Source organism: Numenius arquata, chromosome W (genome assembly GCF_964106895.1).
Source record: "Numenius arquata chromosome W, bNumArq3.hap1.1, whole genome shotgun sequence".
Classification (NCBI taxonomy): Eukaryota; Metazoa; Chordata; class Aves; order Charadriiformes; family Scolopacidae; genus Numenius; species Numenius arquata.
The window spans coordinates 28590714-28609462 of NC_133615.1; the positions used below are offsets into that span (position 1 = coordinate 28590714).

Consider the following 18749-nt stretch of genomic DNA (forward strand, 5'->3'; position numbering starts at 1 on the left):
AACATTCTAAGCCAAAGGTAAAAGTACACGGTGAAGAAGACTATGAGCCTTCCTCCAGAAGACCCCGGCCCACGACCACCAGGCGACAGTACGCATGCGGCAAGGGGAGGAGACTTATGATAATGAGTTCCTAGAAATAATTAGAATAGTAATGCCTTTTCTTAGAATTAATTATAATAACCCAGCCCACATTAATGAATATGTATGCTTTTTATCATAAATAGATGCTTGTTTTACGAGCCGGTGTGCAAGTTAGGAGAAGAAATCCCCCTTGCACCCGGCGCCGCAATAAACATACCTGCTTTATAACTCTATTCAAGTTGTAGGGTTTGTTTCCGCGCGTCACTGGTCAAGCTGGACATCCCTTGGCCCAGGAGGAATAAGTTTGTTTGGGAGCTATTGGACGCTATGGTGTGTATTTCCACTTCTTCCTGGGGACATCAATGGGCAGAAGACCACAGAGAAGTCCTCACTCTTTTCTGGGCGTTCTGCTCTGTGCCTCCTTCCAGTTCCCTCATTTCACTGATCCTTTGATAGCCACTCCCTTCTCTTTCTTGTTTGCTGCCCTTTGCTCTCCCCATTTTCTCATCTCTCCCTTCCCTTCTCTTCCCAAGGAAGCTTTATTTTTGGAGCGAGAATTTTATCCAGTCCCTCACAATGCAATCCAGTAGGGCAGGACCTGTTACTGGAGAGCAGAGTGCTGATGGTGTGTCATGGTTTAGGCCGAATTGGGCTATTATGGGCAACAGATGCTCTCCCTCCACTTCTCACTCCCAGGAGAAGAGGAGGAAAGATAGAGAGATGTACGAGTTTAGAAGGAACTAAACTACTTTAATGAAATATTAATAATAAAATTAAAAGGAAAGAATGAAGTAGATACAATATATACAAAACTGTATCAAGCTCCCAGGATGACGTCACTGGCAGGCACTGGGGAAGTCCCAGACTCAGCAATGGACTGGGTGGCTAAGAAGCTTTGGCAGAAGAGCTCAATCCCTGTTACTATGTGGAAATGGCAAATACTCTTGTGCTGCTGCAAACTGACTCACATGATCATGACACAACAGATTATGCTCTTTGTCCCCGCTGTATGTTGTGACACATGACCATGTTCAATAGCTTTGCAAGCTGAAAGACTAAAGGGCAGACATTAATACACAAAAAGGCCAGATCTCCAAAGGGGCTCAGACTATTGGAAGGTGAAATATTTACTCCTTTGTGATTCTTCCATGCCAAAAAGTACACTGTGAGGCATTATGTACTGTCTGAGCTTGGAGACAGTGAGAGCAAAGCTTGCAAAGAGTATGCCTGCAAGGAACGGTTTTGTAGTACTAATGCATGGATCGATAGCCTGGCTGGAGTCACAGAAAAAGTGAATTCCTGCAGGCACTGGAGCTGTGATCAGAGACCTGGTGAGTAGGGATGTTTGACCTACTCTTGCCTTTGCCCCAAAGCCATGGATGGTTCAGTAGCCTGACTCAAATGATACTCTGTGTGTGTCCCTGCTCCAGACAAAGGGAATCTTAAAAAAAGAGCACAGGGGAAGACAGGGAAAAAAAAGAGTGAAACTACAGAGTAAATACAATTACATGATATGGACCTGTTTTTATAGTGCAAAGACTGTGGAGTTCTTAGGTCCTTCAGATGCAGCATCAAAATATTATAGCTAGACACAAAGGTGGACATGTAGACAAACTGCACAGTTAATGGGATTTATAATTTATTTGGGTCTGAATGATGTAGATGTCATGCCTCTACCTCTACAGATTTTGAATGTCCTGTTATGCTATTTTCAGGCAACAAAGAACATTCTTCTACAGGATATACTGGTGTGAACCCACATTTGAGTTTTTTGTGTAGTACGAAAGAGTATCTGAGAGCAAAATTCAGGCTTTATATATAAATATATGTATTGCAAGACTATGGTTATGTACATAATACTGCAGCACTCTTGGCCACTTTCAGAATGAGAAATATACCATAAAAGAAAGTTGTTTGGAAGATGCTGACTTTGGATGGGGACTGGCATGTTCTTTTCTTCTCTATAATGTTAGTGTAATTGCATGCTCAGTTTAATATTTTATTTCTACCATTGCATTTAGAAACACAGACATGCAGAACCACAGGTCAGTGCTAGTAACAGATGCTACAGAGGAAAGTGTGAAAAATCCCATAATGAACAATGATGGAATAAGGTGCTCAGTGATGAAAATTTCTTTCTAACCCCAAGCTATTATTGGCTGGCTTACATCATAAAGCATGAAGGTTTGTGTCCTTTTTACATTTTTATCCAGTCTAATGTGACTGTGGATATTCTCATTACCCATATAAATGTCTAATCTTTTTTTTTTTTTATGCTGCTAAGCTCCAGCAAGGCGTAAAGTTTTGGAGAGTGCATAAATACTCATGAGAAGGAAGAGAATAAGATGGAGCAAATGCATGTTGTGTCCTACACCCAAACTGCTACTGCCAAAGGAACTTGCTTTTAGTGATTCCTTGCCAGTGAGGATAGGTAGAAGTAAAATGAGAAGTGAGAGTTTAGCCTGCTACCATTCCCTTTACATTTCTGCTATAACTTAAGATGTCCCTAGGTTATCGGGAAGCTGAGCACCAAGAAAGACCAATGTGTTGCTGAAGACACATCGAGATAAATCCAAACTTTACACAAAGCAGACTATTTGGATGTCAGCTTTACTGGCAGAAAGGAGCCTCTCTGCCTGCAGTGAAGTGGAGCAGGGATGACTGTCACCTTTCAGTGTGTTAGGCTGTTGCTGTTTGTGCTGGCTGAGCAAGTCTCTCCAAAATTCATGGATGAAATACCTAACTGAAAGCTTTCTTTAATTATGGGGGTATTTGGAGATAGTAACAAAAGCTCAAGTCATTAAGATTCATCTAGAAAGACCATCTTTTCTCCGATTTCTGCATTAACGACTCATGGAAGATTAGCTAAAGGGAGCTAGATAAATCAGAAAAAAGATAGAGATAGAAATGGATGAATAAACAGAGATGACAGACTGGTAAACAGGTAGATACTTAAGATAGATGGATAGTTGAACAGATGGCTATATTTATATAACCTTAAAGACAGGGTGCTTTCTTGCGCTGTGGCTGAGCTCACACTAAGGACTCCCTCCAACCTTTTGATGCCTCTCTAAGTCTCCAAGAGCTCCCCACCCCTCTAAGCATGCCTAACTTTTACCACAGTAAGCACCTTGATTTAAATTCTGATTAATGTTGAATTCATGGCTAAATGTTTACAAGGTGGGGAAGTGGGAAATGAAAATTATTTAATCAATACTCTTGACATTTCTGGTCTTTGCTACATTCACAGGGTTTTCTTCAGTGACATTGAGCAGTAACTAGGTAAGACTTTTTTATTTCTACATTACGTGATATTTTTCCCTGTAGCTCATAAAGTTCCCTGTGATGTTGAATCTTCTGAGTGTCCAGAACTGGCTGAGATTGAAAGAATTTTTTTCTTAGGGGTTTTGTGGGCTTTTAGGCTGGGGCATCTGACTCAATGTTTGATTTCCTAACAGACTAGATCAATCTATGAGTGCCCCAGGGTAAAATACTCCTTTGCCAGATGGTGGCTAGGATCAATTTGTAACATTTACTTAAATTTTTATGTTTGTGATTGTTATTATTAGTATGTGTACAGCAATGGTAAGGAATGTCTTCCTAGCAGAAGAAGGGCTATCTCAAATCCTGAGGATGCTGAAAAAATGTAGGTGCACATTAAAGACTTGCAAACTCCTGAGTTCCTGGTGAATACAGCCTCAGAGCGTCCATATGTTTGTAAGTACAGGTATAGAGCTAGGTATGCATCCTTTAACTTTCCTCATTCATTCCTGACTGCTAGGGCTTGCAAAACCACGCTTTCAGTACTGGCATCTTTTGAGCTAGTCACAGTTTACGAATCCCAGCAGCAGTTCTCTAGTGGTGTGTCACAAAAGGGTGAAGTTGAGCCTGTTAAAGGAGCTTCAGTCTCCAGGTCCGGTAAGACAACAGGATTTGGATGCAGTGAGTGTTTCAGAGACCAGCACGTACTGCCTGCACACAGTCTGAGACCTGGAACAGTTTTTCAGGCCTCAGATCAAATTCTAGCTAAAGCAAAACATGCTGGATGTCCTGATTGTATTCACCAGACAAGTCATGCAGCAGATGAGCACTCAGTTCTTCAGCATAAAAATTTTCCACCTCCAACATGCCCTTGATGTCTTTCATCCAGATTTAAGTGTATAACAACTGTAGCTGTATAAGACGTAACTACACTAATGCTACAGTGAGCCTTGATGGTGTGAGGTATAATCCTTCTGAGGTGGCTCATGCTAGACAAAGCCTGTGTACGTGGACAATCTCCCTAAGACTGAAGGAGCAGGTTGTGGGCACAGCATTGGTCTGGCTTACCTGGGTAAGGGTGGATGCCATTAGCAAACACAGCTTCTGCGGCAGGCTGCCCATTAGCCTGCGGTGGGAGGCCAGTGAAACCATTCACCCCAATTGGAGATGGGATGCTAGGCACAGCTGGTGCAGTTATGCCAGGAGGCGTGCTTCCACCTGCAAGTGGGGAGGACACAAAATCAGAGCTGGTGAGTACTGGAAGCAATAACTACATGGAGAAAACTACTGACACAACAGATGTGACTAATGCACAGAAGCTTTCTGATAATCCAAGACATGAAAAATCTCCCAAGCTGTCATGCAAGGAAAGGACTGCCTGCCATTGATCCTCTATTTGGAAAGCACTTAAGAAAGGCTTGCAAAACTTTCTTCAACAGAATGAAGCTTTTGCTTGGTGATCATGGTCTTATTGCTAACATCAAGCAATAGAAAACTATAGAAATGTCACCCTTCCTCCTCAACTTTCTCCCTGGAATATTACCTGTTTAAATTGCTAAATAAGCAGATATTTCTTTCCTAGATAGCATTTAGCACCAGAAGCAAATTCTCAGTCCCACCTTTCTACAGCAGTTCCTCTCAATTTCTCTTTGGATATGTCAGCTTTGTGGGCATATCAATTTCCAGGACTACTCTGTCTGCACTCTCTCATAAATACATATTTCATGTTCAACAAAGAACCTTAAAAGGTTTGGCAAGTTGATTTGTAGCCTAAGGTCAGCCGGTGATACTTTTTTTTTAGCGTCACTGTCCCAAACTTGACTTTGTAGAGTTTTAGCAGAGATCTCCCACTCAACAGGGACAAAATTTGGGCCAATTTGTTTCTTTCATGGAATCATACTTCTCCACTTCTTCCCAGGTGCATCCTGTAATGCTGCTATTTCAGAAGAACAATTTAGTCTTTATGTTTTGGGTGGGATCCCATCACCCACTGGTAGAGAACTCTTAAATTTCTGAAGGGAGAATTAAATCCCTCTGCTACCTCATTGTCTTCTCCTATGTATGTTTAAAATGACTAGGCAGTCTGTGCTTCTTGCAACATATTCAGGATGCTTTGAAGGGCCAAAAATGAGTTTTCTGTAAGTATGAAATCATATTTTTCTCTTGCCAGCTTATTTTCAGCAATATCTTTCTGTGTCAGGATATACTACTGATTGAAAGCACCATTTTTGCAGTAACCTCTTTTTTAAACCAATTGCAGAAAATTTCTTTGCCATAGCAGCATTCCATGATGGTTTAGTCCAATAACACACTTGAACGATTGCTTAAATCTGTGTTGGTGCTTTAAGAAAGCCAATACAAATGCATGAGATGTTTTAATATGTTCGTATTTGAGTAGCCCCAAAAGCAGGCAATATTTCAGCTCTTTTCTTATACCCTGAGGAGAGAAGCTGTTGCTTTCCCTTTGCTTATTTAAATGGTGTTGGCCTTTAAAAATGTCCTCTGTGGAGGTACAGGGAGTCAACGGTGGCAATTGAAGTCCAAAGGCAGTGCTCTTAGCATATGCCATCAGCTTGCAAATCACAAAGGCTAGTTAAAAGTTCAGTTGCTTTTCTTTATCTTTCCTTTATTTGCATAGACAATGTAAGTATTTTTTTCTAAAATTGCAGCAAGGGATTTGTACTTGCTATTTTGTGCATGTCTAAGGAATTTAGGCATATTCATTGTAATTCTTTAATTTTCTTCTTATAAAGAACCCCCCCACGGAGAGGTCAGATCCGTAGTTAGAGTAAAACTGGCATAATGCCACCACAGAGAACAAATGGCAGTGATGCATGCCAGTTGTGGGTTTCATCCCTGGTTTAAGATCTCCTGCTGCAGCTACACCAGTTGCAGATTTACAACATGGAGGGAAAAGAGAAGGAAGGAATTCTAAATGAAATTTCATTTCTAACCCTCCTGTGCAATTAACAGAGGGGCAGACCCACTGCAGACTCACTTTTCACCCTGATTATACAAATTATGGGAGAAATGCAAAACTTGAACCAAACTTGCAGTGATGTTAATTTAATTGCCTTGCAATTATGGACTGTCCTGTGAGATAAACCTGACTCTTGATGGGGAACCATCAAAATGCGAGCAGACAGCATAAAGTTTTTATGACCTGAATTACCCACTGGGACTGCCTACTGCTTTCCATTGACTGTAGGCAAGCCAGGTGACTAGTTTAAACTATATGTCTAACTTTTGTACTGTTAAAGCCAGGTGAGATGGATCCTGTCTCTAGTCTGTTAGATTTGTCTGGATCCAAAACTCTTTAGGTTTCCAGGTCCCATGGGAACTCGTGAACCTGAATGAACTCATAGCCATGTCTCAAGGAACCCACTCCCCTATACACAGGATGCACAGAAAACCAGCTAGATTAGAAAGCCTGAAGACACCAGCACAGAGACACTGTGCTCAGTCAATACCTCCAAAGCCTCTAGGACTTCTGGGTTACCAGTGTCCTTTTTCTAGCACAATCTTTCTTTTGCTTAGGAAAGATCAAAACACTTTTTTTTTTTTTTTCAGTGTTCCAAACACTTTTTCTAATGCCTATTTTTCAGAGAACTTTGAAATGTTTCATTTTCATTCTAAGTCAGAACAAAGATATACTTCAATTACTGGAAATCCTGTTATGAAGCAGAATGATCATTTTCCATTTGGCTTTCTGGATGCTAACAAAAGCCAGCAGGACAATTCATGTTAGGCTTCAGATATCTCCTGGCTACTTAGAAATTGCTGCTAGTGTTGTAGGCCTGCTTGCTCAGATGTTACGTGAAACATTTTCTATGCGTCTTATCACAAGCTTTTTGAGTGTTGTAGTAATACAAGGAATCATTTCAAAGTCTAAACATTTCACCCAAGGAATAATTGTCAATGGACATTTCCACAACAGAGGTTTTTCATGAAGGAAGCTACCCATTCAAGGTAAATACTCAATAATGCCAAAGTGCATAGGCTCCATGATTGAAAATATGTCATAAGGAGAGTGCAAAATGTGCCACCATGAAAGAGATTAAGGGATCATCTAAACCAGCATCTTATTTTCAATAATGGCCATCACGGGTGTTCTGGAAAGTATTTAAAAAAACATGAGCCTTCCTCTCCTGTATTCTGACAATAAGAGTTTAACAGTCCCCAAAAGGCACCGGGCACATCAGAAGAGGAGCAGAGCTTACACCGAAGGAGGGCTGGAATGTTTTTCATGTGCTGGATATCATGGCAGGCACAGAATTTGGCTGTTGTACTGCTATTTACACATTTATGTCACAAAACTCTCTCATTCTCAAGACTTACTTATATGCAAAAGAGCTTGTGCTCTTTTGTGGTGAGGCCATCACAAACCACTGCCTGAACTCACCTTTCCAGGCCCTGAGAGCATTTGAATTCCAGGCAGTCTTTGACTCTCTCTGCTCCCACCAACACAAAACAAATCTAGCTAACGCAAATAGGATAATCTTTCCAGCAGCAGGTTTAAAGGGTGCACATATAATTAAGCCACTTTTCTATTTGGATTTGAAGTAGCTCCATCAACTTGTTATTTATATATTTATCATTGTGTAAACATATATTTCAAAATGTGTAGTATAAGATTTTTGAGTCAAGCGCTTTACCTTGACTCTCGATAAGTTCTCATGGAATGAGATCTGTCTTTCTTTCCTTTTTTTTTTTTCTCCCTCGTATTCTAATGCAAGCAAAGGAAAAGATATGTATCTCATCAGTAGTATCATGGTTTGGCCTCAGACGGCAACAAAAGACCACGTGGCAGCCACTCGCTCAGATCGGGCCCCCACCGCCACCGCGGCCGGGAGGGGAGAATCGGAAGAAAAAGGCAAAAACTCGTGGGTTGAGACAAAGGCAATTTAACAGAACAGCAAGGAGAGCAAGAAACAACAACAATAATAACACCGACAGAGGAATATACAACCACGAGTACGATACCACCGCCTGCCGACCGCACCCGGGATGCCCCCGACTGCTCTGCTCCCCTGGGGGATGACTTCCTCCCCCCCCCCGACTTCCTGTCCCTCCCCTTCCCCTGCTTGCTCCGGCTACCCCCTGGGCATGGCTCACATGGGATGGAATACCTGTGTCCCTGCTAGGTCCTGGGGAGAATTAACCCTATCCCCGCCAGACCCAGGACAAGTAGCTGCTGACATTGTTCCCAGCTACAGATTGCAAAGAGATGCTAAGCTGTGTGTGAACGGGGAGGTTTTCTTTGGCAGGCAGGTTAGCAGAACTCAGTTCATTGGAAATGGCCCCCAAGCCTGTACTGCTGCGGTGCCTTATCTCCCTGCCACCCAGTGTTATTTAGCCATGAGGCATCTTTCCTGGCTGCTTCATCAGACAGCCCTTTCCTGCTCCAGGGCTGGTCCAGAGCTCTCAATGTTCAGCAATGTAGCTGCACCTTTCCTCTCTTACTGCTCTGCTTTGAAGGAGTCCCAGATCCTGCTCTACCCAGCACTGCCTGCACCACAGCTGGCTCAGGCATAGCTCACTCCTCCTACGTCTCACCCCAAATCCTTGTCAAGCTGGTCCCCTCCAGGCCAGCTTGATGCTTCAGGGTTCACACAAGGGCATTGATATGCCACATCTTTCTGAACACAGTCCCATACCCAGTGCCACTCATAGGAACAACCTGCATCACCCCAGGGACACTTTATCCCAACCTCTCCCTTAGAAATGGTCTTCTGAAGATGTACCTTTGGGTGCTCTGCTTCCCTACTAGACTCAGTGGTATATTGCAAAGCTGTCAAAATTCTCACTTCTTTCCTCTCATGGTTTGGCTCCACTTTCCCTGCTGCCCTACTTCCCTGCTGTTAGGCCACATGCCGTTCCATGACTACCAGCCCTGATGGTTCCTTGACCTGTTCCTGCCCAAATAATTTCCTTCTGCTTCAAGATCCAGGAAAGCCAGTGTTGTTTCCATCTCAGCTTAATTCTCTGCCCACTGAATCATAGACTGTAGCTCCTAGCATGGGCTTCTTGTGACACCTCACAGCCTGGCCAGATCCTGGCAGCCCATCACTGACTACCTGTCTCTGCTCCAGCATCCAGAAACCCTCTCACCAAACGCCTGCATTCCAGGTAGCACCAGAGGTCTTCCCTGAGTACCTCCTGTCCTGTTTCACAGTAGGAAAAAGGCTTATGTGTCCCAAAGACATAGCTCATCTTGTTAATGATATTGCATCTCACCACAAACCTTATTTTGTTTGTCTTCGGACCAGCCTGTCTGTGACAGCATCAGCACTGACCCCTTGGACATCTATATGTACCACCAATAAACCAGTGTAGGTCACTGGGGGATATTTTGTGCCATTTGTGCTCAGAGCTAAAGGAAAGTTGTCATGGCTGAGAGCCCTTTCCAGTGCCTTCCCTGCCAGCATCCTTCCTCCTCCCCAACAAGACCATTGCATCCAAGCTCTGGTTGGTCTCAACCCTCTAGCTCTCCTCACCCACCAGTGAGTGCCACTCGGCGTGGGGCACAGCTATCCCAATAGCCCACTGCTGGCAAGCCCTTTGTCTTTTTGCCCTTACAACTATTTTACAATACAGAAGCTGACCCTCTGTGGAATTTGGATAATGAGGTGAAGTCTTTGTTCTCAAAGAGTAATAAAGGCTGGCTTTGCTATCTCTTGTGCCAATAGCTCGAGACCTTCACCTGGGTTGTAACTGCAAAATCGTTTGGCATACTAACCCTGAAATGTGGGATGGAGATATCTGGTATGATGACTCTGATGAACCGGAGGAGGGTTCCAATTATGATTATACCCCAGAGCCTGTATCTGTGCGGCCGCTCATTTAAACTGAGGTCACAAAATGGGGGGGGGGGGAACGATCGTACCACTATGCGGACTGTCCCATGGTCTCCTACTGACTTAGCCAAGCTGCGGGAAAAATACTCGTGGCACCCAGGGGAGTCCATGACTGAATATGTGTGGCATGTCTCCCTCACAGGAGGGGATAACATTTTGTTAAGTGAGGAGGAAGCAGGAGGTTATTTGGGTCCTGGAGTATTTTTAACCACCACACTGGGTGACCATAATTATTCATTGACTACACGGGCTGCTTATTGGGCCAGTGGTATCGATCCACAAGATAAGGGAGACCCTTGTGTGATAAAGACCTCAGGGTCCGCTGACCTGACTGCATCTGTGCAAAAGGCAGCCTGTATACAGGCAACATATGAGTGGAACTTGTTAAGGAAATCCCTAATGTTAGCCCCTATCGATCCAGCTAGATTAATCTCCCTTATCTGTGGACTCACGGATAGTCTAAAGACATATGTGGTGAATGTGCAAGATCATATACAAGCCACCTGCAATGTTGTGCAACAGGGTGGTACGTGACGGAGAGACCAGGCAGAACAGGCTCGTGTAACTACTTGGGGCAATTTTGTACAGGAATTGGTAGATTATGGACGCAGGATGGGCTGGGTTGGTTTGACTGCTGAGAGGCCCCACAACACCCCCCCCCTTGCCAAGTCCTTCAGGTCTATACTCCTAAGCTGAAACCTGAGGCCAAACCTAAATTTGATAAGGAGCGCAATGACCTCTGGCTGTGGAGATGGGAGTGTCTCGACAGTTGTTACATGGCTCATTCACTGCTGATCTCCGAGCTCTGGTAAAACTGTTGAGCAGGAGAACAGATTCATTAAAGGGAAAATAGTCACCAGGGTGGCCTATAGCCCCTGACAAACTCACATCCTCAGCGCCACAGAGGGATTTGAATGACAGGAAAGATATGCCGCAAAAAAACATATGTCCCCGGGGAGGACAGTGAGCCACCCTGCCCGGAGGGTGTTACCTATGTAGTGGCTCTCTAGTAAACCTCATGAACCAATTATTGCTGTACCAGTGGGACCTCGGAGAGTTTTTGTAAATTTTCTTATTGATACTGGTGCCCAAATATCAGTGATTACTACGGAGACCGCAAAACGCCTAAATGTTAAACCTGGTTGCCGCAAGCTAAAATTCACAGGAATTGATGGGATCATAAAGGAATGCCCCACAGCCAAGATCACTTTATGGCTCCTAGGGGAAGATAAATTGACTCAAACTGAAGTGTTGGTGGGTGCAGCCAATACTAACATATTGGGATTTGATTTATTATTTGGCAGAATATGGAAACTCCCTGATGGCTCAGTTTGGAGCTTCACTGGGTGAGTTAACGCAGGAGGGGATGAGACAAAAAGTATAAATCTATTAGAAATGTCTATACCCTTGCCCCCATCAAAACTTACTAATGATGTGAGACAATACCCACTGCCAGTGACCGTGCAGTCAGGCATTGACGGGGTGGTAGCAGACTTGGAAAAAAGAGATATTATCACTCGCACTCACTCCCCATATAATTCTCCTGTCTGGCCGGTAAAAAAGACGAACAAACAGCAGTGACTTAAACTTGATTACAGGCGATTGAATGCCAACACCGCACCTTTAACTGCCACTTTACCAAATATTGCAGAGTTAGTAACCCAAATCCAGGGAGCATCTCACACAAGGATGGCAACCCTAGATATAAAGGATATGGTTTTTATGATTCCACTACAGGAATGTGACAAGGCCAAATTTGCCTTTATTTGGAAAGGGGTACAACTGGCACAAACACATCCCTGGTTTTTCTATTATTTATACAGACTCATATGCTGTTTTCAAAGGGGCCACAGAGTGGATAGGTCATTGGCAGGTAAATAGAGTCCCAGCCTGGCAAACTGACAGTTGGAAGCAATTGCTAGAGATAGGGGAACAAAGAATGCTGTGTGTTGGATGGGTAAAAGGACATTGCTGCCCAGTTTAATTAGCAAGTCGATAGTCTCACACGACTGCGAGAAATTGATGTCGTAAGTGGTAACCACAAATGGGAACGCTTGCTCGAATGGTTGCATGTTAAACGAGGCCACACTGGACAAGCTGATCTATACTGGGAAGGCATAGCCTGTGGATGGCCTGTATCAGTAAAGCTATGTGAACAAGTGGTGACAGCCTGTTCACAATGTCGTTTACGACTTAACAAAGACCATCTGAGTAAAGCACCTCCCCTGCATATCCGGGATAGGAAGACACTGTGGTACACTTGGTGGATTGATTACATAGGCCCACTCCGGCCTTCAGAAAGTAAGAAATACATACTAGTGGGGGTGGAAGTTGTTTCAGGAGAAACCATGGCTACAGCAGTTGCAGCTGCCTCTGGGGAAAACACTGTCCAATGTTTGAAAGAGTGGTTTAGCACCCTTCCCCTTCCTGAGGAGATTCAAAGTGATAATGGGACACACTTTTCAGCTACAGTAGTCCAAGATTGGGCAAAGGAAGAAGGGATTCAATGGGTATTCCATACTCCGTACTATCCCCAAGCTAATGGTATTGTTGTACGAACAAATGGGTTGGTCAAACAATTCACTAAAACCTATGAACCCGGGTGGCACCTGCGATTGTCTGATGACACCTATCAGTTAAATAATCGGTGGAGTGGAGATGGATGCCCGAGGATGAGGACTTTTTGTGTGTCAGCTTCCACCATTGTCCCTAAAGTACACACTAAACCAGGGGAATATCCTACAGGATTTTATGCAGGCCAACCAGTAATGGTCAGAATGCCCCAGATTGGAACAATGGCAATGGTGGTGACAACTCCAAAGAATCTCTATGCTTGGGAAGCAAAGAATAGTTCTGGGAAAATACACCGAATTAGTACCAGATGGGTGGTACCTACCCTTTAACTTAACTCTGCTGGTCAGAATACAACTAAGCATTTTCTTTTGTTTTATTTTGCAGAAACACTGATGACAACAAATTGCACCTGGGACCATGGCCTATCCTACACAGAGTTGGAGTGTCTTCAAGGCCGGCTAATAACAATCTGACTTGCTTTCATAGTGTTGATAATAGTTTGGCAATCGAAATTTTAACCACAATGATGGTAAAATACAGTTTGGGTATTCTATTGTTGTCTACCTGTGGATGGAGTTTTTCCTCATACCTTATATTGCAATTGATCCATGCTTTTGGGCATATACATAATGGCAGTCAAATAACAGCATGTTTGCCTTTACCCAAATCTGCTGGACTGGGGAATTTTAACCCTTGATCTAAATCAAACCTTTACGGCCATGACATAAACTAGCGTAGGCAAGATGAAGTTTGGAAACACTAAAATATATTCTCCCGGCTGGTCGTACACTGGCCAGAAAGAGACCTGCTGGGAAGGTAAATATTCCCATGCAACAATCAAAACCACATGTGAAAAATTTCCCTGGGGAAAGCACTTAGCCAAAATATGGGTGACTGGCATTATATGCAGACCACTGACTGGTGCATTGATTGGGATGGGACCATTGGACTATCAAATACGCTTGTTGATGTATATACCGATTTTAAGATTTCTCGTTCCATTAAACCAAACCGCTATAATTGGAATTGTACCAAAGTTTACAATTGCACTAGCAATGAGAGTGAAATTCAGAAATTGGGCCCAATAGCTCAAGCCTTTCGCCTGGGTTATATTTGCCATAAATATACCACTCCTATCAATGACACCTGGTCACGTTTGACAGTTAAGGATATCCATATAAATTGTAAAAAGCTAACATTGCCTTCTACGGGACGCACTGTTTGAGTTAGTAGTGATGGAACATGGACTAACGATTTGCCAGTGGAAGGCCCGCAACACCAACATGCATTGGGATTGTTGACACTCTGTCCTCTCTGGCGAAAACAACTCCTTGTGCCACCCCTATGGGGGTGAATCAAACGGGAAGCAGAAGACCCTTGGTAGCATCCGACCACAGGAACTGTAGTTGTATGGACTTTGGAATCCATCCTCACACCCCAGATAATGGCTTTCCAGAATCGCATGATGCTGTATAACCTTATGGGACAAATTGAAGCATTGGCTAATGCAACTCGGGTTGGACTGGAAAAATTAAATGAACAGCTACAGGCAACATCGAGAATGACACTGCAAAATAGACTGGCATTAGATCTGCTATTGCTGCATAAAAATGGAATGTGTGGATATTTAGACTTGGTAAATGATACTTCTTGTGTTCATATACCAAATGTGACTAAAGATCTTGATGAACACCTAGATCACATAAAAAGTGTAGCAAAGGCCAGCTGCGAATTGAGAAAAGGGAAACAACAAGGCTGAATAAGCTGTTACACGAATTGGGATTTTCACTATCAGGATGGCTTGCTTCTTTATTGCAATCTGTGATTATTGCAGTTATTGTAGTCATTGCTTTTTGTATTATATTGGCTTTTGTCAAATCTATGTTAACCCGGGTGTTAATTCATCAGGTGCATAATGATCTCTGGCAGGACAGAATTGATGAGTCCTGAACTGGAGGAAGAGAAGTATAATGTAAGGGATACTCCCAAAATTGATTTTATGAGAGCATGATTTGGATATTGATTTGAGAGACAATAGTAATGGGGTAGATAATGTGGAATTTGGGTAATGAGGTGTCCTGGTTCCAGCAGGGATAGAGTTAATTCTCCCCAGGATCTAGCAGGGACACAGGTATTCCATCCCATGTGAGCCATGCCCAGGGGGTAGCTGGCTGGGGGAGGGGGCAGGAAGCCACCACAGGGGAGTGGGCGGGGGCAGCCCAGTCGGGTCGGCGAGCAGTGGTATCGTAATCGTGGTTGTATATTCCTCTCTCAGTGTTATTGTTGTTGTTTTACTTTTTCCCCTTTGCTGTTCTGTTAAACTGCCTTTGTCTCAACCCACGAGTTTTGCCTTTTTCTTCCGATTCTCCCCTCATGGCTGTGGTGGTGGTGGGGGCGGTCTGGGTGGGGGGGGTGGTGGCGGTCCGAGACAGTGGCTGCCACCTGGTTCTTTGTTGCCCTCTGAGGCCAAACCACGACAGTCTTTTTTGGCGCCCAACGTGGGGCACTCAGAGGGCTGAGATAACGACAGATCTGACCAGAGCGTGTTAAAAGGAATTTGTTATATGCATTTGTTATATGCATTTATTATATTAGTTGCTGGTCAGAATGTTGCTTCGTTTGTTTTCATGGCTGTGTTATGTAAACTCTTACATGCTCTATGTACTCCCCGTGATGATGTTTATCACCTCTGGGAGAGGGATCAGGATTATAATTTTTCTGTCCTGTGTGATATCAACTTATGATATGATAGCATCACTGTTCAGATGGTTATGTTGGGGCGTTTATTCGGCACTGTTTTCCTGCCCATATCTCGGGGAATTTATTAATAATTGCACTCAGTCTATGGGGGAAGCAGGGGGGGGATACTTTCCCCAGCTCTTTCACCTCCCTTTTCTCTTTCATGCTGGGTATGCCAGTTTTTGAGAATTTTGAATACTCTTGGGACACGCAGACCAGCTTGGTCCTATTGCTAGGTCTCCTGAATGTTTTTCAGTTTTTGTTTAGGGTTAAGCAACTATTTAAGACTACCACCCCGAGATCTGCCCCAAGGCTGGAGAGTCATGGATGGCATGGCATGTGGGAGAACATGGGCAGGTACCTAGAGAGTTTTTCACCTCCAAAGGTCTGGGATTTCACCCCCGAACAATTACAGGACCCTGATAAAGTGATAGAATATTTGAAAGGAAAATGCTGTGGCTATTCCAGAGAGGCACAACTTACTGCACTGTGCTGGGCCCTGGCCAGTACCTACCAAGCGTTGCTCAATATTGTGCAGCATCCTCAGGAGAAAAAGATAGAAACCAGGCCGACAAGCAGTGTGTGGCTACTGCCACTCCTGCGACAGATACTGCAGCTGTCAGCCCTGCAGTTACTCCAACCCCTGCAGCCGGCGCTGTGGCTACGCCAACCCCAGTGGCAGGCAATGTGGTTACTCTGACCCCGGTGACAGGCACTGCAACTGAACCAGAAATCCAACCCATGCCCGTATCAGTTGCCCCTATCCAGAAGAAGAAATACACCAAGAAATCAGTTCGCTTAGTGAGGGATGACAATGATCCAGGGTCATCACGAGAAAAGGAGGAAGAGGCAGAACCAGAGATAATCACCTGATCCCTGTCCCTGAGCGAGCTGTGGGACATGCAAAAAGATTTCAGCTGACTTCCAGGCGAGCACATTGTCACCTGGCTACTCTGGTGCTGGGATAACGCAGCCAGTAGCTTGGAATTGGAGGGTAGGGAAGCCAGGCAGCTGGGATCTCTGTCTAGAGAGGGGGGCATTGACAAGGCAATTGGGAAAAGGACACAAGCCCTCAGCCTCTGGAGGCGACTCCTGTCAGGTGTGAGGGAAAGGTACCCCTTCAGTGAAGATGGTGTATGTCATCCGAGCAAGTGGACCACCATGGAAAGAGGTATTCAGTACCTGAGAGAATTAGCCGTGCGGGAGATGATTTATTATGACCTGGACAATGCCCAGTTTCCCACAGATCCTGATGAGATCTAATGCACAAGGTCCATGTGGTGGAAGTTTGTATGGAGCACACCGTCATCATATGCCAACTCATTGGCAGTGATGGAATGGAAAGGCAAAGAGAGACCAACGGTGGATGAGGTGGCTGCCTGACTCCGGCAATACTAAGAAAGTCTCTCTTCTCCCCTCATCTCAGCTGTGGAGAAACTGTCCTGGAAGGTCCAGCAACTCAAAGAGAATATGTCCTTCTCCTCACCTGTATGAGCCAATATCTCAGCTGTTAGGAGCAGACGTCTCTCCACTCAAGACAGAGAATACAGGGGGTACACCCCATGAAGCACCCTGTGGTTCTGCCTGCGTGACCACAGAGAGGACATGAGGAAGTGGGATGAACAACCTACGTCGATCCTACGGGCATGGGTACAGGAGTTGCAAGACAGAACAACCACAAAAGGGGAACCCTCCAGGAAAAGTGCCGCCCCAGTTTCCAGCAGGCAGTTCCCCAGACAGAGTAGAAGGCCTGATCTTACTTCCGATCCTCTTGAAGGGACTTCTATGTCATTTCTGCAAGAAGTGAGTAACGGATACTATGACCAGGATTAGAGGGGCCCTGCCTCCAGCCAGGTGGGGGAAAGGGACAACCGGGTTGATTGGACGGTGTGGATTTGATGGCCTGGCCCATCAGACCCACAGGAGTATAAGGCTGTAGTGGACACAGGCGCACTGTGTACCCTAATACCATCAAGCTATAGAGGGACAGAATCCATTTGTATTTCTGGAGTGACAGGGGGATCCCAAGAGCTGACTGTACTGGAAGCTGAAGTGAGCCTAACAGGGAATGAGTGGCAAAAGCATCCCATTGTGACTGGCCCAGAGGCTCCATGCATCCTTGGTACGGATTACCTCAGGAGAGGGTATTTTAAGGACCCCAAAGGGTATCGGTGGGCTTTTGACATAGCTGCCTTGGAGATGGAGGAAGTTAAACAGTTGTCTACCTTGCCTGGTCTCTTGGAGGACCCTTCTGTTGTGGGGTTGTTGAGGGTCGAAGAACAACAGGTGCCGATCACTGCCACAATGGTGCATTGGCGGGAATATCACAGTAACCGAGACTCTCTGATCCCCATCCATAAGCTGATTCATTAACTAGAGATTCAAGGAGTGATCAGCAAGACTCTTTGACCCTTTAACAGTCCCATATGGCTGGTGTGAAAAATTTAATGGAGAGTGGAGACTATCATGGCCTGAATGAAGTCACACCACCACTGAATGCTGCCGTGACGAACATGTTAGAACTTCAATACAAACTGGAGTCCAAGGTAGCTAAGTGGTATGCCACAATGGATATCACTAATGCATTCTTTTCAAACCCTCTGGAAGCAGAATGCAGGCCCCAGTTTGCTTTCACTTGGGGGGGGGTCCAATACACCTGGAACCGACTGCCCCAGGGGTGGAAACACAGCCCCACCATTTCCGCATGCAATCAAGCAATCCAAGCAGTTAAAGCCTCTTTGGTATGAAGGACGATGGCTGAAATACAAATATGGGGAGGCCTGGCAGATCAATTATATCACACTCCCACAAACCCATCAAGGCAAGCGCCATGTGCTCACAATGGTGGAAGCAACCACTGGATGGCTGGAAACATACCCTGTGCCCCATGCCACTCCCCAGAACACCATCTTGGGCCTTGAAAAGCAAGTCCTGTGGTGACATGGCACCCCAGAGAGAATTGAGTCGGGCAATGGGACTCATTTCCGAAACAGCCTCATTGACACCTGGGCCAAAGAGCATGGTATTGAGTGGGTCTATCACATTCCCCATCACGCACCAGTCTCTGGGAAGAGAGAACGGTACAATGGACTGTTAAAAATGACGCTGAGAGCAATGGGTGGTGGGACCTTCAAACATCGGGATACACATTTAGCAAAGGCCACCTGGCTAGTTAACACCAGGGGATCTACCAACCGAGCTGGCCCTGCCCAATCAAAACTTCTACGTTCTGTGGAA

At 44.8% G+C, this 18749-nt stretch overlaps 1 protein-coding gene across 48 annotated transcripts in view; it reads right to left on the reverse strand.

Moving 5' to 3' along the window:
* Window positions 1–18749, reverse strand: part of LOC141476573 (CUGBP Elav-like family member 4) — an 800950-nt gene that overhangs the window by 72741 nt on the left and 709460 nt on the right. For all 48 annotated transcript variants that reach the window (XM_074165334.1, XM_074165331.1, XM_074165308.1 and 45 more), the window contains one exon: window positions 4411–4560. In XM_074165334.1, coding sequence (XP_074021435.1) covers window positions 4411–4560 — 150 coding nt within the window. The remainder of the gene's footprint in view (window positions 1–4410; window positions 4561–18749) is intronic.